At 32.7% G+C, this 24,074-nt stretch overlaps 1 protein-coding gene across 2 annotated transcripts in view; it reads right to left on the bottom strand.

Moving 5' to 3' along the window:
- The window catches only part of Atp6v1h (ATPase H+ transporting V1 subunit H), a 101,808-nt gene that overhangs the window by 30,537 nt on the left and 47,197 nt on the right, over positions 1-24,074 (bottom strand). For both annotated transcript variants that reach the window (XM_026394396.2, XM_026394397.2), the window contains 3 exons: positions 17,641-17,819; positions 16,199-16,324; positions 3,947-4,048 (listed from right to left, as the gene is read on the bottom strand). In XM_026394396.2, coding sequence (XP_026250181.1) covers positions 3,947-4,048; positions 16,199-16,324; positions 17,641-17,819 — 407 coding nt within the window. The remainder of the gene's footprint in view (positions 1-3,946; positions 4,049-16,198; positions 16,325-17,640; positions 17,820-24,074) is intronic.

Here is a 24,074-nt window from a genome sequence, read left to right as displayed (position 1 = left end):
GGCCAACAGCACTATTAGCCCTGCCTGAAAGAAACTTAACTGCCACATACATTTTCTCCATAGGCACTTCACAACCTCTTAGGCTTAGAAATCTACTGAGTACTTCAGCAGTACGCTGCTACACTGGGGAACCTTTTTAAACAGCAAAATAAATAGCAAAAAGACCCAGAAATGTTAACAATGTGGTACTAAACAGACTATGTAAAGGATTCTCGTTGATTGTGGGAGAGTAAACACAAGAAGGCAGATCATAGCCTTGTTCTACCTCAGTTGAAAATGTGCCAATTGATGACTCAGCTTTTCATCACTTTATACAGATCTGTGATTGACCATAAGAGTGCCATAAGCATTAACATGGGGATTACAAATTAATTTTAGTAGGTAGTGAAATTTACCAGTCTAGAATCTGCCAACAATGAGAATCAACATACAATCTCAGGAAGCTGCCATATTATGTATAAAATATGACCGAATGAAAAAACAAAGGGATCATATATCATTTAATAAAAATATGAGCACTTTTCTACATGTTGGGCACAGTGCTCAATGCATCATTTTTTTTAATCTCCTGTACTCTCACAACAAATGTATTACCAAGGAAATTACAGAGGATTGTTTTTGACATTTTAAATCCTTACCCTTTATACTATCTTCTCATACTAGTACCAGCCAAGAAAATTCTGTAGAACTTTGCTTTTAATAATTGATACTGGATATGTGTGTACACAATTTACTGAAAGCATTCATTTTCAATCTACATTTTACTGCTCTCCACCCCACAGAATCTAGCAGGTCCTAGAGTGGGGATAATCTTACCCCACTGGAAATCACTGCTATAAAATAGTCATTTCTTTTCTTCTCAACTAGATATGCAAGTCAAGTATCAATTACTTTCAGATTATAAATATATCAGAGATGCTTGAAAAAAATGAAAAAAGAATTCTCCAGCTGGCAGATTATAATGAGAGATCATTTTTTAAAAAGGATATTTTGATGATTTAATTTAGAATTAAGATTCAAGTACTTCATTTTTTAGCTATTGTCTAATATGGATAACCTTGTTAACTATATTTCAAAATACATTGAATCAATAGCACATTAAACTTTAAAGACTTCAAATATTATAATACATGATTAGCAAGTTTAACCCTAGTAAGAACATTTAAGGAATGCACCAGCTGGTGAAATAGAGAAATATAATTTTAGAATAAACTTTAGATATTCTAAAAAGTGCAGAACTATTTTTGTTTGTTCTAAAGGTCTTTTTCCCTCTTAATATAGTTTAAATAATTCAGATGAGTTTATATTTTCTAATAAGAATTGTGTTGTTTAGAATTGTATAGAGGCTAATGAAATTATATCACTCTATATTATTATCCCATGCACATTATTAAAAACTAGTTATTAAGCTTCAGGCATGACATAATTTACATGAAAGTGGATACTTCTATATCTATGCATCAATTTGCCCTCTAGAGTTCATAAGCTCAATGAGCACAGAAACCACACCTATCTTATTCCCCTTATAATTAGGAAGGTTATTAGTTCTTTCAACAACAAAAAGGTAATTTAGAAGATCTTTTTGCCAGGGAAAAATACAGAAAAAACCACAAATGTTTCACTGGAACATAAGCTCCAAGGAGCAATACTCAGAATGGTAACCAGTACATTAATAAAACATCAATGATTTCATGAATGATTTTCACTACATAATAACTGAAATTTCTGTATGATAAAAAATTACAAACAGAAGTTGTTAATGTAATAATGTAATTTAACATAATAATGCTGCAGCTTAACATAATAATGTGAATAGAAAATTTTAAAAATGTTTATCATAAATGCTAATGTTCCTATTAAATCATATAAGTAGTCAAAGTATCAATTAAAACCACCAATGCCATTTTCTCCTATAAGAGGTTAAATAGAAACAATAGCACTTAGCACTGCAGCAAGAATCATGAAAATAATGTTCTCATATATTGTTAATGAGAGTCTGAATTGGCCTACATTTAATGATATTTTTTTAAGTGTTCACATGGGGCTGGGATATAGCTCAGTAGAGTGCTTGCCTCCCATGCACAAGGCCCTGGGTTCAATACACACACACACACACACACACACACACACACAAAGGTGCTCACATGTTTCATTCTCATTAAATGTATTTCAGGGAGCCAGCAAAAGCAAAGTAATAAGAATGTAAAGATATAAGTTCCATTTTAATAATAATAAAAAATTGTAAACAAATCAAATTTGCTATAGTAAAAACAAGAAGCTGAAATACAGGTAACTAAAGGTAGCATTACATTATATTTTTAAACTTTAGATGGAAAATATTGAAATAAACAACTAAAAGCAAGAGATAAGAGAGAAAATATTACAAGACCACAGTTTTAGAACAAAAAATATGTATGCATAGCGGAAGAACAAAAACATCATTAAAATTATCTCATGGTTTGCAGCATCAGGATGCTATTTTTTCTTCATTATTCTTTTCTATAGTTTTCAAGTTTCCTATATTGAGCACTTGTTAGTTTTCATGATAACTTTAATTTTCAACACAGAAACTGGTTGGGTTTGGTTGGCAAACAGTTTGTGCCACTATTAAAAACAATCTATTTGCATGTGCTATGCTAGGTTTTTGAACAAAGGAAATAAGAGATACTTACCTGATATAAGTCTGTATTTTAAGAGAACTAATATGACTTCTTTTGGCAATTCTTTCAGCACTTATTATACCCTACTGTATGGTGAGTACTATGCCTACTCATATATGTTGCTATTTTTGAGAAGTTCACAATATAGTTGGGGAAAGAAATATAATCAGGTTATCATCGTACTAAACTACTCACAAGTGTTACATAATGGAGATATTATACAGGATACTGTGCCTCTATGCTTGAAGATATGCATCTCCCTCAAGTTACTTACATGCTATTTTATAATGTTTAAGTATTTATAGACAGGAAGGACAAAGAAGTAGTCATGAGTAATTATGGAATGCTAAAATCTTCAAATATAACCACAGCTTCACCAATTTTTTCCTCACATTCTAACAGTTCCTGAGTTTATTAACTTCTGTTGCTTGATAAATGTGTGTATATATGTATATATCTTCATATATAGCTTTGATGAATATAAAATATTAACATTACTAATAATGAAAGCAGTCAATAATTATTGAGTATTGACTGTACACTGTTCTAAACACTGTATCTGGAATAACTCCATTGACCTCATTAGAAAGAAATATTATTATCCCAATTTTATGAAATAAGGAACCATTCAGAAAGGGAAATAGCAACAATTAGAACATAGCTTTTCACACAAAATAAAACAGCCCTTTTGCCCCATTTAATGTTTTTTCCTTTGATATAATAATGGCATCCTGATTTTCTATTTTTTTTCCTAGAAAACCTGTATATCTTTTTGTTGTTAATGCATCTAAGTTAATTGTGTGACCAATATCACCTCCTCTCTAACATGTCTCCTTAATACTTTGGAATATATAATTCCAATACTATCTTTCTACTATAACTTTTCTTAAAGATGTTGTATTTTCTATTATACTTTGAACCTACTGAGGTCAATCATAACTTATAAGTCATCTCTGTAACTACAAATAGTAATAGAAAAATAACTAGTGCTCATAAAAAGTCTAATGAATTAAATTATACAAACCAGAGAAAATCCTTAACATGAAGTTTCTAATGTAATCTCTGATAGCTACTACATAATACTATTATTGCAAGTGTTCTTATATTTTATACTACTCATTTTTAATTGGGTTTATCATAATTCACACTATTATGGTAATCTTGATTCCATTTACTCAATTAGTTCCTCTACTAAACCACTCTATTTTACTTATATAGGCACATTACTTAGGATTCTATGTTGAAGATTTCAAAAAACCCAAATGAAATTATTGGTTTTCTCTTACCGTTTGCCTCGTGGATAATGCCGCACATATTCTCCAACATCATGTGCAGCAACAGCTAAGACTTGTGGATCATCTGATACCTCCAAAAGTTTTGTCAAGATTCTGCAATAAATTTAATCCAGAGAGAGCAAGTTCTATTTTTTCCTATAGATCACAGATATAATCCTAACATTTTCTTCAAAGTAGATGTTTATAAACATAATCATATTCTTTTAAGAATTTCACTATTATATATAAATTAGCAGTTCTTAAGCCTTTGTACATATATAACAGGTTAACTTGAAGATTCACAAAATACACCAAGCTGAGTCCCAAAATATTATAGGCTCCCTCTCCCTCTAAAGAAAGACAGCTAGAATGTGAGTAAGAGTTATTTTAATATGAGACTACCAGTGGATCTTTGTTAATTATATTTGTTAAATAAATCACAGCACCAATTGTTAGTATTGTTAGTATTGGGACAGATTCTTCTCAGCACCCTACAATCAAGATGATAGATTAAGCACTAAGCCACTCTCTCTTGCCGTATTTCTAAAAAAATTACTGGGACTAAGTCCAATCACTAAAGCAACTGAATGTTTTCTAGAAGATGGCAGCCTAAATCCACCATTCTCTCTTGCTTATCTAATACTTTCCCTCATGCAACCATACAGAGTGAAACTTCTTTCAGAGCCTCACAGGTATCATGAGACTATGAACTAGGGATTGAAGCAGAGAAGGCTGCTGCTGGTCTACTACATTTTCTACCTCTCTTCACAAAGACCACCAGCGAGAGGATGTGGATCCACCCAGGTGATGTAAAAGTCCCTGGGTGAAGGGGGAGGAAAACAGTGCTGCTCAGAATCCAAGGAGCTGGGGAAAGACTGCCTTCCTCTTATTCAAGAAGCACATAATTTCTGTTATTTAAGCTGTTCAAAGGTCCATAAATGAAGGGGAAACATCTCAACTCCTTTCATAAACAGAGAATATTATAATAACCAATCAGAATAGCAATGTTTAAATGGCTAGGTAGAAGACTAACATAAAACAATTGTTTTCTAATATGCCAGCAACAGACACCCAGAAATAGAAACATAAGTTTCTATTTCCTTAACAAAGTATCAAACTGAACTCAGGAGTGAACTCAAAAAGATAATTTATTCAGCTATCAGCTCAAATGTACCCTCTTGCTTAAGAGCCATATCACTAAGGCAGGACTCTCTGTGATACTCTTCTCATACTTCATTTTTATTCATAGTACTAATTGCCACTCATCATTATATTCTCTATCTCCATGATTGCTTATTTTGTCTTTCTACCCCAAATACAATGTAAGCTTAATGACAATAAAGACTTATATTTGCCAATATATCTGCAACAGCTAGAACCAGAGTGACCATTCAATAGATGCTCCAACAAACACAAGAAAAATATAAATCAATAATTTAAGTGTTAGATTGGTGATGCCAAGTGGGAAAAACAATTTTGACAGCTCCTGATGGAATTTAACATACACAGATCCTTAAACCTAGCAATTCTATTTTTAGAGCACTTCCTTACAGAAATGTTTTCACATTTTCACAAATATATATATGTACACCATCTTTTAAAATGTCTACAACAGGGCTGGGGGTATACCTCAGTAGCAGAGTACTTGCCTAACATGAGCAAGGTCCTGATTAAATCCCCAGTACAAAAAAAAAAAAAAAAAAAAAAAAAAGACTAAGTCATTTTTAGTGACTTCAAGTAATCATTTCTAAAAAAGATAAGTATCAGATTAAGACTCAGTGGTAGAGTGCTCGCCTAGCATGCATGAGACACTGGGTTCGATCCTCAGCACCACATAAAAATATTGTGTCCACCTCATCATTACCCTAAGTACATGTATTAATACACAAATGGTGTGAATATACTGTGTGTACAACCTGTGATATGAAAAATTGTGCTCTATATGTGTAATATGAGTTGTAATACATTCTGCTATCATATATAACAAATTAGAATAAAAATTTTTAAAAAAATATTATGTCTACCTAAAACTAAAAAATAAAATTGAAAAAAAAGAAAAAAGATGTATGATGGTGATAATAGAAAAATTCATCATTACTTTCATCACCATCATTCATTACAACTACCCAGGTGAGATATGTCTAGGCCCCAAAAGAACACTGGAGAGTCTACCTTTGGTTCTGGTTCCCCCAGAGAGGAATCTGAGACGGAAGAGCAGTGAAGAAGACTCACTTTAGTTCTGTATGCCTTTACGAGCGCTGGAATGACCTGAACCAGGTCTGCTTGATATGACTTGGATTTCATAGATTTAGCAATACACACATTTTAAAAGGTTACCTAATTTTACCAAGATGTTCAAGATGTTATTATGCCTTGCAATTGCTAATTATTTAAGATATTTAATAAAAAAATTGAAACCACTGAATGGTTCATTTTCATACAAGCCATTCATTTACAAAATATGTCCTATTTCTTAAAATCTTAGTAGGAAATAAAACACAACTATCTTTACTTTTATTATTTACATTACAACAAATATATAAGAGCAATAAAACCCTCTCTTTGTTCAAAATTTTTACCAATCTATGAAATTTGCTTACTTTGATTTCTAGATAACATTTACTTGGCAATGTCTTCTAAGACTGAGGCCTAAGGTCTCTGAGAATCTTTTCCTGTCACCATCTCAGCCTATCAGCTAACTAAAATCTATTAACAACAGGAAGCACTGATAAAGACCCCTGTTGTCAATTAAGGAATCATTTCATTTCATCATGAAGTAATTGCACACCTTCTACTTTCCGGAGTAACTGGGAAATTTGGATTTCCAAGTTACAGAGAAGAAAGAAATAACCACTTGTTATACATACTATGCGTGTTTCAAACTGTGTAAAATATTCTCCATAACAACACATAAATGATAAAATGAGACTTATAGAAGTTAGGTAATATGCCTTTCAACATTTCAAATGTTAAAATGATGTTAAAAATGTTGCAATTGAAATCTTAATTATTATCTGCTAACTGTCCAGCCACACACATAACACAACTGCGCCCTGATAGAAATTCTTTCAACTCCAGCATATGTAATCTAAAAGATGAAATAAGATATATATTCAATTTTCCATATACTTATATTTTGAACACTTCAAATTATGCATGTTTCCTTTATAAAAGGCCAATTTACAAGTTATTCTAAAGTTAAATTCAACTGAATTTAGCTTTAATTTAATTTTAAAAGATTAAACTGATATTATCTTGACATTTTAATAAGATATAGCTTTAGGAAATTGTAAGTAAATTGTGTTAAAATTTATTAAACATAATATTTATTCTGATTACCTCAAACTGGATGGAAGTCAGAAAATTAGAGCTCAAGCCAAACCTGGTTGCCAACTGCCTTTGTAAATAAAGTTTTACAGAAACATAGCCCTGTTCATAGTTTACTTCTTGTTCATAGCTGCTTTACCACTACAACAGGAGTGTTAAATAGTTGAGACAGGGAGTAAATGATTCAACAAGTATAAAATACATAACATCTGAGCCTCTATAGAAACAAAGTGTGTCAATCCCTGTCTTAAACCATATTCAGTGGCTTAAACCATTCTCCATGTGGCTGAAATCCTGATACCCAAAATATGATGTACAAACTAACAACAACAGTACCACCTGGACACCTGGAATCACAGGCCCTACTCTAAACCTACTAAGTTAGAATTTGCATTTGAACATGATCCCATAAATATTTGAAAAGCACAGTCAGACTCAAAGAATGCTAGAATCAGAAAGAATCACAGAGACTTTCTATTAAAATCTACCAAACACAGAAATTATTTTAATGGTTATCTTTGAGGGACACATTTAGTCCACTGATATCTTCCTATTGTCTGTAAGTCTGTTAAAGTATGGTTTCTATTTGTAATATTTAAATTATTAATATAAATGTTCAAAATACATTACAAAAAAAAATACTTTTGTTAAGAAAAAAGAGCTCCCTCCCAAGCCATCTCTGAGTACAGTTAGTAAGTCAACAATATATTCATCAATCATAATCTAAATTTCTATCACATTAACCACAAGCTGTGATTCTGTCAAATACTCTAATGGCGCCCAAACAGGAACATGCCACACAGCTTTGTAGTTAGAACAAACATGACTTACAACTCTGATGTTTGTTAGAAATGCTGTCTTGAAAAGTGTCTATATAAATTCAAAACAGAATTTAAGCTATTATTCTCATTGATCACTCAACAAATTTGCTCTGATCCTTCTTCACACTGTTTCCCTGCCTGTTTTATAAACTTGTTGCTCTCTTGGCTTTGCTTTTAACTACCATCAATGATTTTTTACATTTCAGAACATTTTCTTATTCAAAACACATACTTATTTCAAAACTATAACATAAAAGCTCCAAGATATTTTTGAATACCATTGCACTCAAAGGTAATAGAGGAAAAATCAAACTTATATCACATACTTGCTGAGTCTGAAATTACCCCATAATATGTCACAGCCTGAAATAAGTGTGGTTCTCCACAGATGAAAAGGTCAGCACTCACAGTGCTTTTAAAATAGCAGAATTAAATAAAGACTGCAACTGCATCTATCTCTTCAAATAGTTTTAAGAACAGCACTAATATACCCTTCCTGTCTATCATCCTATGCAACTAATTTTCAGGAATAAGATGAACAATGATTTCAAACTTATCATCATGTAAACATAAAAGAAAAACAAAATACCAAATGCCATTTTTTCTGGTTATTTAGAAAAATCACAAAGGATCATACAAAGATATGATCCTTTGTGATTTTTCTAAATAATGGAATATGATGGAGTAATAAAATGTAATGCCAGGAAATAGAATGTGCACTTCAAATGCTCGTATTATGTGTATCATACATAGAAATAAGATCTAAATAAGAAATATATGCATGCCTAAATATATTTCATCAAATACATGTATCTACTTTTGCTCCTTCTGTCTCAGACTACGCTGTTCAATATGACAGCCACTAGTCACATGTGGCTATATAGGCAAGTGCTCTACACTGAGCTACATCCCCAGTCCTACCTGTGGCTATTTAAAGTTAAATTTATTAAAATTAAATTCTAATATTAAGGGTTTTTGGTGATACCATCAACATATCAAGTACTCTTTGGCCATAAACTACCATACTAAGTAACACAAATACAAATTATTTCTACTTGCACATAAAAGTTTCATGGAAAAGTAGGAAATGAAAAATTATAAAAGGCATCTGTAAAAACATCAAAAAACCAAATGCACTGGTATAAACTTAATGAAATATAATCAATACCATAACATTATTTGAAAGTAATCCAACATAAACTAAGGAATATGCCATGTTCATAGACCAGAGGACTACCTCTCCCAGCAAGTTTTTTAAAATATCAATTCCTTCTAGAATGAACTATTGATTCAATCTGAGTCAAAATCCCAATAAAACCATTTACATGACAAGCTTATTCTAATATACATATGGAAACATAAAAGGCAAAATCCAAGACACCTTGGAAAAACAACAAATTTGGAACACTCTTATTATCAGAGACCTTGACTCACTATAAAGCATGACAAATTAACACAATGTAGCACTGGAATAAGAATAGAGAGATAATGGAATGAAATAAAAAATTCAGAAAGACATTTGCATAGTAGTGATTCTAGCCAAAGCAATTAGGCAAGAAACAGAAATACACTCAGAAAATAAAAAGTAAAACCACCTCTATTTGCAAATATAATAATCTTGTACTAGATAATGCAAAAATTCAATTAAAAAGCTGTTTAAACTAACAAAAAGAGTTCCAAAAGACTGAAGAATATGAGATTGACCTATAAAAATCAAATATATTTCCTTAAGTTTACAGTGAATGATTGAAAATTAAATTTAAAAAAATCCATTTGTACTAGCGTCAAAAGCAAAAATATTTAGAAACAAATTTGACAAAACAAATGTAAAACTTGTACTCTACAAATTTAAAGCATGGTCAAAAAAATATGATCTAAAAAACAGAAAAAAACTTATTCAGAGTCTATATTTAAATAGTTAAAAATTATTTATAGCTTCAACACAATCTCTGTTAGAATTACAACTGGTTTCTTTTTTAAAAAATATTTATTTTTTAGTTGTAGTTGGACACAATGTCTTTATTTTATTTAGTTATTTTTATATGGTGCTGAGGATCAAACCCAGGGCCTCACACAATCTCAGCCCTCCTACTGGCTTCTTCATAGAATTTAATAAAGGGATTCTAAAATTCATAAGAAATGGCAAGGAACCAAGAACAGCCAAAACTATCTAGAAAATTAATAGGCTTCTAGTTTCCCATTCAACATATAAACAACTTGGAAGTTATTACTCCCTTCCCCCCAACAACTAAAAAGCTTGAAAATAAACTCTTCTTAAATTCATCAGACAACTGAGTTCTAAATGTACACTATTACCATGTGAACTAGAGAGACAGGTAAATATAGAGAATCAAAGCTTATTGAGAGCAGAAGCTACTGCTGGCTCCATCAACTTGCAGGAATATTTCAAGTATAACTGAATAACTGCAGAAGATTTAAGCAGTGGCTGGCTTGAGAGAAAAAAAAAGTCCTCCTAGGGGCTAATCTAAAATTTCCTGTATCTATTATACAAATTCAATGGAGACTGAATAACCTTATAAAACAGCAAACAATAGGCCCAGACAGTTTCAGGAGTTAATTCTGGCAAACATTTAAAGAGAAAATGACATCACTTTTCTATAAAATATTATAGAAAATAGAAGGAGAAGGAATACTTTTTAAATCATTCTATGAGACCATCATTACCATAATCCCAAAATCAGATACAGAATCACAAGAAAGGAAAATTACAGAGTACTATCTATCTCTCATTAGCATAGATGCAAAAACCCTCAACAAATACTAACAAAATCAAATCCAACAGTATAAAAAGAATTATGCACCATGACCAAGCAGGACTGATTCCAAGAATGCAAATCTGATTTAATATTTGAGAATAAATTAAAGTCATCCATCATATTCAACAGGCTAAAAAAGAAAAATCACATGATATCATCAGTAGGTATAAAAACATCATTTGACAAAATTCAATACCTAGGGGGCTGGGGATGTGGCTCAAGCGGTAGCGCGCTCGCCTGGCATGCGTGCGGCCCGGGTTCGATCCTCAGCACCACATACCAACAAAAATGTTGTGTCCACCGAGAACTAAAAAATAAATATTAAAAATTCTCTCTCTCTCTCTCTCTCTCTCTCTCTCTCTCTCTCTTTCTCTCCTCTCTCACTCTCTCTTTAAAAAAAAAATTCAACACCTATTCATGATTTTAAAAAATTATTCTCAATAAGTTAGGAATAAAAGGAAACTTTCTTGATAAAGCAGAAGTACAAAAAAAATCTACAACTAAATCATACTGAATGGTGAGACACTAGATGTTTCCCCATAAGATCAGGAGGGATATCCTGTCTTGCCACTCATATTTGCTGTCATATTGGAAGTGCAGCTAGTGTTTAATAAAAAGCCAAAAAGGAAATTATAGCAAAGATACAGAATATAAGGTTAATACTTAACAGTTTTCCTATACACCATCAATGAACAATTGGAATTTGAAATTAACAGCACCCAAAAATAAAATACTTAGGTATAAATCCAACAAAATGTGTAAAAGATCTACATGAGATAGACAAATCAAATAAATTAAAGAAAATCTAAATAAACAAAGAGATTCTATGTACATAAGTAACAAGACTCAATAATGTGAAAATGTCAATTCTTCTCAACTTGATCTATAGACACAATGCAATTCCAGTAAAAATTCAGCTGAGTTATTTTGTGGATATTAACAAATTAAATCTTGTTTCCATATATTTAGTTAGGGAGAGGCAAAAGACTCAGAATGGCCAGTGCAATAATGAAGAACAACAAAATCATAGGACTGACACTACTAATTTCAAGACTTACACTAAAGTTATAATAGTCAAGTACAGTATGGTATTTACAAATGAATACACAACTAGATCAATGGAACAGATAAGAAAATTCAGAAGTGGACCCACACAAATATAGTCAACTGAATATTACTCAGCTTTAAAAAAGAATGAAATCATAGCATTTTCAGGTAAATGGATAGAGCTGAAGAATACCATGCTAAGCAAAATAAGCCAAACACAAAAAAACAAGTCAAAAGTTTTCTCTGATAAGTAAATGTTAATCCATAGTGGGGTGGAGGGGTTGGGAAGAATGAAGAAACTATGGATTATGCAGAGGGGAGTGAAGGGAGGGAAGGAGTTGTGGGGATGGAAAGGACAGTGGAATAAGACAAATACTATTACCCTACGTACATGTATGATTATACTATGGGTGTTACTCTGCACCATCAGCCAGAGGAATGAAAAGCTGTGTTCTATTTGTTTACAATGTGTCAAAACATATTCTACTGTCATGTATAACTAATTAGAATAATTTTTTTTAAAAAACTTATAGAAATGTACAATGCAAAAAGTGAACCCCAAGGTAACAAATGTATTTCAGTTAATAACGAACTCTAGATAGGGCAGAGGGGTTGGAGGGGTGGGGAGGAGGCGTGGGGTTATTAATGAGGGTGGAATGTGATGATCATTATTATCCAAAGTACATGTATAAAGACATGAATTTGTGTGAATATACTGTGTGTACAACCAGAGATATGAAAAATTGTGGCTCTATATGTGTAATAAGAATTGTAATGCATTCCACTGTCATATAAATTTAAAAATAAATAAATAAATAAATAATGCATCAAATGCTAGCTTATCAACTATAATAAATGTGCCACACTAATGCAAGATGTTAAAATCAAAAGAAACTCTGTGCTGGTGGGGATTAAGATAGGATGTAAGAATGCTCTGTACTTTCTGCTCAATTTTCATGTACACCTAAAATTTTTCTAAAAATTAAAGTCTACTATCTTAAAAAGTTATAGTAAGGTAATTTGTGCATTGTTTGTAACAGACAAATCTGGCAATAAATCTAAATGCCTATTACTTAGAGATTGATTAAATAAGATGAACTCATTTTTTAAAAAGAAAAAAAAATCAAAGTCATGTCTCGTTTCAAAACTTACTATAAAGCTGCAGTGATCCAGACAGTGTGCTACTGGCATCAGGAAAACCATATAGACCAGTATAGTGTCCAGAAATAAACCCATGTGTGTATAGTCAGATAAATTTTCCAAAAGAGCCAAGAATTCAATGGGGAAAGAACAGTCTTTTCAACACACTGAAAAATCAGACAGCTACATGCAAAAGAATTGGACCTTCGTCTTACACAAATATAAAAATAACTTAAAAGTGAATCACAGACCGACATGTAAGAGCTAAAACCACAAAAATATTAGAGAAAGCATGGGATAAATCTTTGTAAGCTGAATTTTGTTAATGGATTCTTTGACACAAAACCAAAAACACAAGGAACCAAAACAAACAAACAAACAAATTGGACTTGATCAAAATCCTAAGTAAGACTCTTACACTTCAAAGGATACCACCAAGAAAGCTAGGAATCACATAAAAGGGAGAAAATGCCTTGTAAATCATATGTCTGATCAAGGACTTATATTCAGAATATTCAGATGATACCCTGTGGTTCAACTTACAATTTTTTGACTTAATGAAGGTATGAAGAAATATGCACTCAATAGAAACCATACTTTTAGTTTTGATTTGTAATCTAGTCTCCCATGATACTGAGCAGTGGCAAGGATCCATCATTCCGCCAAATCACAAGGGCAATCAACTGATAAAGTACAATGAACTATGTTGCTGTGATGTTTTAAGTTAGGTATATTAAGTGCATTTTTAACTTATACTACATTTATCAAGATGTAGGTATCATAAATTAAGGGGGCATCTGCATAAAGAACCTTACAACTTAAATAACAACAAGGCAACCCAATAAAATATGAGTCAAGGACTTGCTGGTAAGTGGATGGAATGGGAGACTATCATTCTAAGTAAAATAAGCCAGACCCAAAAAGTCAAAAGGTCAATTGTTTTCTCTGATATACAGAAACTAATACAAAATAAGGGAGTAAAAAAAGAGAAAGAAAGGGAAAAAAGTGGGGGAACAGAAGATCAATGAACCAGATGTAGGGGCTTGAGGGGGGTATGGAGGAGGGACAGGATAAGGGAAGAACAGTGGAATGAATATAACCTAACTTTCCTATGGGTTAGGACTTTCTACTTTTTTTTTTTTTTTAGTTGTTGATAGACCTCTTATTTATTTATATGCAGTGCTGAGAATTGAACCCAGTGCCTCACACATGACAGGCAAGTGCTCTACCACTGAGCCACAGCTCCAGCCCCCTAACTTTCCTACGTACATATATGAATAAGCCACAGTGAATCTCACTATCATGTACATCCACAAGACACTAAATGAAAAAAAAACAGCAGAAAGACTAGTAGAGCAGAGGGAAGGGATATTATGTATAACTAAAAACAATCAATAAAAATATGTATAGAAAGCAAAATATTTACCTATATGTGTGTGTGTGTGTGTGTGTGTATACACATACATACATACACATCAAGGATTCAATAACTACTCCTCCAAAGAAGATATAAGGTGGCCAATGAGCATAAGAGAAGACCTTTGAGCTCATCAGCCATCAGGAAATATAAATAGAAACCTCAATAAGCTACCACTATATATCCACTAAAATGACTGGAATCAAAAAGTCAAATAATAAACCTTAGTAAAGAGGCAGAAAAATCAGAAACTTCATACATTGTTGGTGGAAATCTATAATTTTATAGCTATTATAATTTTAATAATAAAATTATTTTAATAAATTGTTATTATCTTACATCATAGTTTTAATTACAATTTTAAATTATTATAATTTTATAATCATGTAGCCACTTTGGAAAAATAGTCTAGCAGTTCCACAAAGGTTAAATGAAAAATTACCACATGACTAAACATTTACACTCCTAGTTATCTACCCAAGCAAGAGAAATAAAAACTTTACATCCACACACCAACTTCTACAGCAAGTATCACTAGTCTTATTATTCATAATAACCAAAAAGTAGAAACAATCCAAACATCCATAAACTGATGAGTTCAAAATAAAATGTAGTCTTATTCATACAATGGAATATTACTCAACCATAAAAAGAAATGAAGTACTGATAAATGCTGCAACATGAACCTTGAACATATGGTGAGTGAAAGAAGCAAGATATAAAAAGTACAAATATATGACCCCATTTATGTGAGATTATGTGAGAGAGACATGAAGTGGTTGTTTCAAGCTGGGTAAATGGGTGGATAGAGAGGTGATAGCTAAAGGACATGGGAATTATTTCAGAAAATGTTCTAATATTGACTGTGTTGATAATCATGCACAGCTGTGAATGAATCCGACATTTTGAATAGATGAATTATATAATATGTAAATTGTACAGTAAGATACCTGCACATATGTGGTCACCTTATCATGACAAAGATAAGCCTGCAAAACACTGAGAAAATGTTATTTTCAATAAAGGGTGCTAGTTCAATTAAATAGCCATATAAGGAAAAGAGCAGATTTTTTACTTCTACTTTATACCTTACCCAAAAATCAATTCCAGATAGACGGACTTCTAAATGTTAAGAGGTAAAATAATAAAGCCTCTATAAATTAACATAAAAAGGAAGCTTCATGAACTTAAGTAGGCAAAACCTTCTTAACCAAGACATAGGACATATATCTTAGGGAAAGATTAATAAATTGAGCCACATTAAAATTTAGAGCTTTGGGGCTGGGGATGTAGCTCAGTGGTAGAGCACTTTGCTAGCACATGTGAGGCACTGAGTTAGATCCTCAGCACCACATAAAAATAAATGAAGGTATTGTATTCATCTACAACTAAAAAAAAATATTTTAAAAATTTTAGAGTTTCTTTTCATCCAAACACCATTAGAGAGTGACATAGCTGATGCAGAATGAGACAATATAGTTGTAAGGAATATGAAAAAATAAGTCATACTCTGAATACAGAATTCCCATTAACATGCAAAAATAAATAAATAAAGACTCGAATGGGTAATTCTCCAAGAAAAGATGATGTTACAATAAAAAGGCATTCAACTATTCAGCATGAAAACATAAACTAAAACCATAGAATACGTAAGATTTAAAGAATGACAAAAACAAAAGTTGATGAGGATTTGAAATAACAGGCGTTAAGAATGTAAAGTGGAATAAAAACTTACTTCAAGAGTTCATAATTCTTCTCATTTAGCCTCACAGCATTCTCTCTCCAAAATTTCTCAGATTTGTGCACAGGACTCCATTCCAACCTTCCAGATTTAAGTTCTGAACTATATTCATCAAATGAGCTATAAAATTTTTAAATGAATATTGTGTACAATAAGAATTTGAGTTATTCCAAAATTAAGCATAATCAAATTTCTTCACTGGTGATTAAAAATTATGAAGACTGACAATATATAGTGACAAACTATCACTAAATAAAGTTTAAATAGATTTAATAATCTTTAATGAATTCTATGAAATTTTATTCAAAATACTAAGATCAAAATTTTATCAAAGTACTCACTCCTGAAAATTTGAATACTGCATGAAATATTTAAATGAGCACTTGTTTTCAAAATCCTTATCCCAATAAGTACATGAATATGTATTAGGAAAAAAAACTGTTCAATCTATCAGAATTTCTACTGTGACACTTGAAATACTAATGTTTGCCAGACTACTAGGCATAATAATGTGAATATATGTAAAAGCAGAGTACTTTAACAAAATATCTTTAGACTATATCATAAACTATGATAATTTATACATCATAAAAATAAAATCACAAATATCTGTACAATATTTTACAATGTGACTACCAATAATGTAGAGGTAATTTATTAACTGAAATAATCCATTATAGATTAATTAAAAACATCTATATGTATAACAAACTGCAGTGCACTTTAATTCAGAAACCACTCACTCTGTGTACAGTAACTTGATTATTCAAAACATCATAATCTGATATTTTTTAACATGGTCAGCTAGTAGACAATGTCAGGACATGCTGAGATTTTCTTTCAAGTAAAAACTTAAAAGAAATGTAGCCATTAAATATTGACTGGTAATTCAGTGAAAGCATGATAAGTAAGATGATTGGGGTATCCTGTTCAAATAAAGTAGTTACTTAGTTTTATGTAGGGCCAGTTGGTATAAAAAGTGATAGTATTTTTAACATTCATATCCTATACCTTATAACAACAAAAATAGAGATTAGCCAACTGTACACATCACTCTCATTCACTGTTTATAAATAAAAATGATAATCTCAACGGAGAAGAGGTAATCCACAGCTCTAACCAACTGTTGCCATGTAAAAATGATATTTCAAGAGAAGACAGCATATCTTAGGGAATGCTCTTGATTTTCATACTTGGCCATCAATTCAGATTCTGAAAAAGTTATGCAACTCAGCATATGTACCTGTAGCCCCAACCCCCCAGGAGACTGAGGCAGGAGGGATCTCTGGAGCCCAGAGTTCACAGCCAGCCTGGGCAACACAGTAAGAACCCCCACTCCTTGCCAAAAACAAAATAAAACAAAAAGCTATGCAAATCAAACAAAGCCCAACATATCCAGTATATGAGAATTTTTTAAAGTAATAATATGAACACACCTAAGGTCCTGGACACTTTCACCAAGTTTTTCTAAAAGAAATTTGATGTCTTCGCTGATATCTTCATCATCATACTTCTGCTGTTCCAGGTTCTCCAGCTGTTTCAGAACTTTGCACTGAATCATAGCCAAAGCATATTCTTGACGAGTTTCTCTTTCAGTTGACTTTTCTAAAAAGTTCTGGGTTAGAAAAAGAAATAATAAAAAAACTTTATAATTTTGTCACATGATGTTCCCAGATTTCTTCATTTCCTTTTATATCCTCTAACTTTCCTTCTGTTCTCAGATATAACCATCACTTTTAAGTCAATGACTTCATCATGGTGATATCCTCCTTCATGAGTGCCTCTCCCTTATTAGAACTCTACCTTTGATTACTTACATACTATTATAGTTTGAATCTGAAAAGTCTCTCAAACTCCCAGGTGTTAAAAGCTTGGTCCCCAGCCCATCGTGTTACTGGGAGGTAGTAAGAACATTACAGATGGAGCCCCTAATGGAGGAAGGAGGAAGTTATGTCACTGGAAGCATACCTTTGAAGGGGATATTGAGACCTTGGCTCCTCCATCTCTCTCCCTTTGCTTTCTGGCCACATATGAGGTGTGTAGCTTCCTTCACCACATGCTCCTCACTATGATGTGCCCTTCTGCTGCAGGCCCAAAGGCAATGGGGCCAAGAAACCACAAAACTGAAACCATGAGCCACAATAAGCCTTTCCTTCTTATGGGCTGATTATCTGAGGTACTATGTCACTGTGATGAACGTTGACTAACACACATACTTCTGGCTTACTAAACATATTTATTGGCCCAGACAAGCTTCACAACACTAAATACACTGAAAACAAAATCCACCACAATCATTTCTCACAGCCCTGCTTCTGAGTACAATAAAGTGAACTTCATTTGTTGTCCAGTTAGAACACTAAGGATGCTAAGAAAAAGAGTGCTCCTGTGATTATCTCTCTAGTTTCCAGTCAGTTACATATTTCCCCCCTTAGAAGTCTATGCACAAAGAACAGTAATTTTTAAATTCTCCTGCTTGAACAATTATCAGGAATTTTTTATGGTATTCAAACAGTTCCCTAACTTTCTTCTGCACTTTTTTATTTTTAAGAGAACTTACAAAGGGCTAGAGTTGTGGCTCAGTGGTAGATCACTTGCCTGGCATGTATGAGGCCTGGGTTCAATTCTCAGCACCATATATAAATAAATAAAGTAAAAAGATCGACTGACAACTAAAAATACATTCTTTTAAAAAAAGAGTATTTCTGAAAATAGCAAAGGAATCAACAAATTAATAAAGACAAACCGTTCATTGAATTAACCTAGGAACAAGTACAAACATGGTATTTTAACTAAGCTGATAAAAAAGATCTAAGAAATCCCCCCACCAAAAAAACACCCTCATATAATAGCAATTCTAAATAAAGTATACTTGAAATTTGAAATTTCTTTTTGTAAGCAAGTTATAACCCTAGTAGTTATGCTAAATACAGAAAGAGACTGAGCTTAGCATGTGGAAACCAAAGAGATCAATACCCACTGTTCTCCCCTTTATGTTTCCTCCAGATTTCAAGTGCCTTGAAAGTAATGGCTCATCCTTCTTTATATCAGTTGCTCAGTATCTGGCTCAGAATTGATATTCAAAAAAAATTTGTGAACCTAATATTGCTCCTCGGTGGTTGTATATATAACATCACAAACCACTTGCAATCTTAGTTTATTATAAATACACAATGAGAACAGTAGCAATACTATAACTCAATCTGCTTTTAGAATTAATTCAAAACTAAAACCCAAACTTCCACTCAAGAAAGACAAAGAACCTAGCTGATAAATCTCTCTCTTGTAAGAAATAACTATAAAACCTAATCACACTGAAAAAGCAACTACAAAAAGGAAAAGCAAACAGAGGCAGACAGACTTTGAAGTTCACACTCACTTGGAGTAAGGAAGTCAGGAAGCAATACAAACATCTGCCACTGAAGTTTATTTTGAGGCCAAGTACAATCTGTGCATTGGGCACAAGAGCAGTCTGAGAACCTGCAGTAAAGCCAAAAAATAGTCTTTCTGGCCTAGACAGAAAGTGAAGCTGGAAAGCATACATGCTGACTTCCAGAAGATTAAAAGCTAGAAAGGAGATTCAAATTCCATCTAATCACATATGACCAACCCCTTAAACCTGCATGCACAGGAAAGACTCAGAGCAGCTCAGCTAAAGACAAAATGTTTGGACTGCAACCAGAGCTGCCACCCAAGAAACAAAGTTTCCTGTTCAAAGTCAATCAAGAAAACCACCCACCAAAATAAAGCAAGCAAATTTTACTAGACAAAAACAGAAGAATGTAGAATCTCCAGGACATAGCATTTCAGGATACAATCTAAAATTACTTGACACACAAACAAACCACTATACTTAAGAATCAAACAGAGATGAAATAGGAAAGAAAAAGTGAACTAGAAAATATATAATCAAAATTATCCAAGGAGGGGCTGGGGTCACAGCTCAGTGGTAGAATGCTTGCCTAGCATGTGTGAGGAGGCCCTGGGTTTGATCCTCAACACTACATAAAAATGAATACATAAAATAATGGTACTGTATCAATCTACAACTAAATTTTTTTAATTATCCAAGGAGAAGAACAGAAAAAGAAAATATTTTTAAGAAATAAATAGAGGCTCAGAAGCTCGTTAGTTATATCAAATGGCCCAATATACGTACAACTAGAATACCTAAAGGAGAGGAGAAAGAGAATGGGGCTCAAATTTTATTTGAAGAAATATAGCTGAATTTCCCACATTCAATGAAAGAGAAATTTTCAGATGTTCAATGTACACCAAGCCCAGAAGATGCACATCACTGTCACACTGAGAAAAGTTTGTTGAAGGATTTTTTTTGTTGTTGATTACAAGAGTAAATATAGAATTCTGGGTTGACATTTCAGAGATAAGATAAAACTAAAGGACAGGCACCAAAGCAACCTCAATAAGTGCCTGAAGACTATGAGAGCTGACAATGCTTTCACTCACTAAACATAGGAGTCCTTCATTCTTTTGGTCAATCTCATTTGGAACTGTTATCTTAAGTCAGAAAACTTGCCATCCATATGTATACGATGGTCATCGTCACCTTAGGTACATGTGTGGCTGCACATATGGTACAATGCTACATTATGTACAACCAGAGAATGAAAAGTTGTGCTGCAATGAATCAAAACGCATTCTGCTGTCATATGTACCAAATTACATAAATAGATAAATTTATTTTAAAAAGAATTCAATTAACTCAAGAGAAGACAAAAATTGAAAAGAGAAATCAAAAAACAAAGGAGCAAACAGAAAAGAGTAAAATGGCAGATCTAACACAACCACACCAACAATCACTTTAAATGCTAGTGAAGTAAACACTCAGGTTAGCAGGCAGAGATTATTAGAACATATTCAAGACTCAACTATATATTGCCTAAAAGAGACAAACTTTAAATATGAAATCAAAGATAGGGTGAAACTAAAAAGATGGAAAAAGATATACCATTCAAACTATAAGCATAAGAACTGGCTTATCACATAATTTCAAATAAAGTATATATTGAGAAAAGAGCTTTATCAGTGATAAAAAAGAACATTTCACAATGACACAAGGGAACCATTTATTAGGGAAACACAATGTGCATAATGTAATAATAGAGCTTGAAAATTCATGAAGCACAAACTAACAAAATTGAAGGGAGAATAAACAAATCTAAAATAAAAGCTAGAGATGTGAACAGCTCTCTAAGCAACAGATAGAACGACTAAACAAAAAAATCAGTACACAGAAGATCTGAATAATAACTATCAACCACCCTGACCTAATTGACATTTACAGAACACTATTCCCACCTGCAAAATATGCATTCTTTTAAAATGAGCATAGTACATTCACCATGATACATTATGAGTCAGAAAACAATTCTCAACTTTCCAAGGGTTAAAAACTTATAGAAAGTTCTTTAGCCATAATGGAATTCAATTAAAGACCTGTAAATGTCTACTTTCTATTTGGAAAGATAACAATGTGCTTCTACAAAATCCACAGGTCAAAGAAGAAATTATCAATGACATTAACATTTGAACAAGCCTGTGTCCTTTACTAAACTGTGAAATCCTAGCCCACATCATCTGACTAGATAACATAGATCATGTTTAATTCTTCCCTTAACCCCAGCTCCTACTATGACTACTCCTATGAACTACTCTCTCCCAAGACATCTATTATTTCCTTCCACAAATTCTTTTGAGATCTTAGACTGTATAGAACCCTAAATCTAATAACCTCTTCCTTTATGAAACTCTTCCTTTCCTTACTTCCTTTTCTGAGATTTTACTTGTTCTTCTATTAAGTTTTCTGTTACCTTTTCCAGTTACTTTTCCTAATACCATCTCTTCTAACTTTAGAAGCATGAAAGTTTTTTGGTTCACATGGTCCCTTATTGATCTCCTACATGTCTGTTTAAACTCTATATGATATTATGGTAATAATATCATTAGTGGTTTCAACTATAACTTTAACACATTCAACATCTCAATAGGACAGTCTGTGTTATGGTAATCTCAATTCTCAAGATAATGGCACCTCAAAGATCAGTCATCTTTTATTCTCCCCTTTTCTTCAATCCTGTCAAATCAATCATTAAACCTAATTTTTCCTTGAAAACAAGTTTTAATTTCATCTCTTCATCTGATAAAGAATATATAGGAGGAAATAATGTGTTATGAAAAGTACTTGAAACAAAATCTTCCAGAAACAACCTATAAAATCTGGGAGCAACATAGTTTTATAAGGTCCTAAAACTGAGTAGTACCTTCACCCAACAAAACAAAAAAGTGACCAGGCATAGTGGCACACACTTGTAATTCCAGTGGCTGGTAAACATAGGTCAGGAGGATCATGAGTTCAAAACTAGGCTCAGCAACATATGCTGTGAGCAACTCAGTGAAATCCTGTATCTAAATAAAATATAAACAAGGGTAAAGCACCCCAGGGTTCAATCTCTGATACCAAAAACAAAACGAAAAAGTGGCCAATCCAGCCTCATTTAGCCTTTGGAAAATTTGTGGTGCAGCAAGATCTTGACTTCACTAAGTACAAGATGGAATCACATGACAATTCAGATCTTTCCATTACCAAAATTAAACTTCTAGTCATGAAATTACACATTTATCAACTGTAGTGATGATCAGTCTCAAGGTGAATGCTTTCATTAAAAAATTAAGAATGAATTTTAAAATATCTGAAAAATCCAAACTCAAATTCTATATTACAAAAATTAATAGACATGCAATTATTCTATCAAATTCCTGTAAGTTTCTAAATGCTCACTCTCACTTTCTGTACTATCCACTGTGGATTGTAAAGGATGCACTACACTGCTTACACAGGTGATAAAGATCACACTTCATGCTCACTCTCACTTTCTGTACTATCCACTGAGGGTTGTGAATGTTTCATTGCACCGCACTGCAGTGGTAATGCAGGCCACATTTTAAGATTTAAAATGTTTCAATCTTGCCAGGCATGGTAGCACATGCCTGTAATCCCACAGGAGGATGAGGCAGGAGGATTGTGAGTCCAAAGCCATAGTGAGGCCTTAAGCAACTCAGAGAGATCCTGTCTCTTATTAAAAAAAAAAAAAAAGGCTGGGGATGTTGCTCAGTAGTTAAGTGCCCCTGGGTTCAATCCCCAGTGCCAAAACAAGTCTCAGTCTTGCTTCATTCACACCTGTATCTAATAAGCAAGATGGAGATTTAATTAGCAAAGTCTATGCAGAATTTCTGAAATAGGGATTAAGGGATAGATTTGAGAATACAATTTTTTCATGGCAATATAATTTCTATGCCAAAGTGAGAAAAATAGTCCCTATACACTCAAGCTAGAGCTAGCCTCTTTGAAACTATTAATTACTTGCACAGGAAAATGCACATATCTATGAATAAGTACGTGCAGATATGAATTAAAAGTTATGATAAATACAGTTAATGAAAAGAAGATCATAACTTGATGGTAATTCTTAAGACTTTCTGATAAAAATCAGAATTTTAAAACAAATATAATGTCCCATGTCACTATACATATAATTCAGACTCTTGACTAAATAGAACTAAAAGGGGAAATAAAACTCAGAGCAGATGTAGAACTCTAGACAACAAAGATAATCTCCAATGCCTGTCTCAGTCATAGCTCCAAAACCTTCTAACTTATTTTAGAAACTAAAGATTGACAAATCCATTTAACCAACAGCAATAACATTTGCAAAGACCTGGGGTTCCACACCTACCATGCATAAGTGAGACTGACATTTTCAAAAATAAAATTCATCCCTCAAATGGAAAAATAATAATAATTAGCAGCTGCTAATTATTCATAAGGGCTCAACAAGCTTCCTAAAGTCTC

The sequence above is a fragment of the Urocitellus parryii genome, chromosome 7 (genome assembly GCF_045843805.1).
Source record: "Urocitellus parryii isolate mUroPar1 chromosome 7, mUroPar1.hap1, whole genome shotgun sequence".
NCBI lineage: Eukaryota > Metazoa > Chordata > Mammalia > Rodentia > Sciuridae > Urocitellus > Urocitellus parryii.
This window is presented reverse-complemented; position numbering and strand designations above follow the sequence as displayed.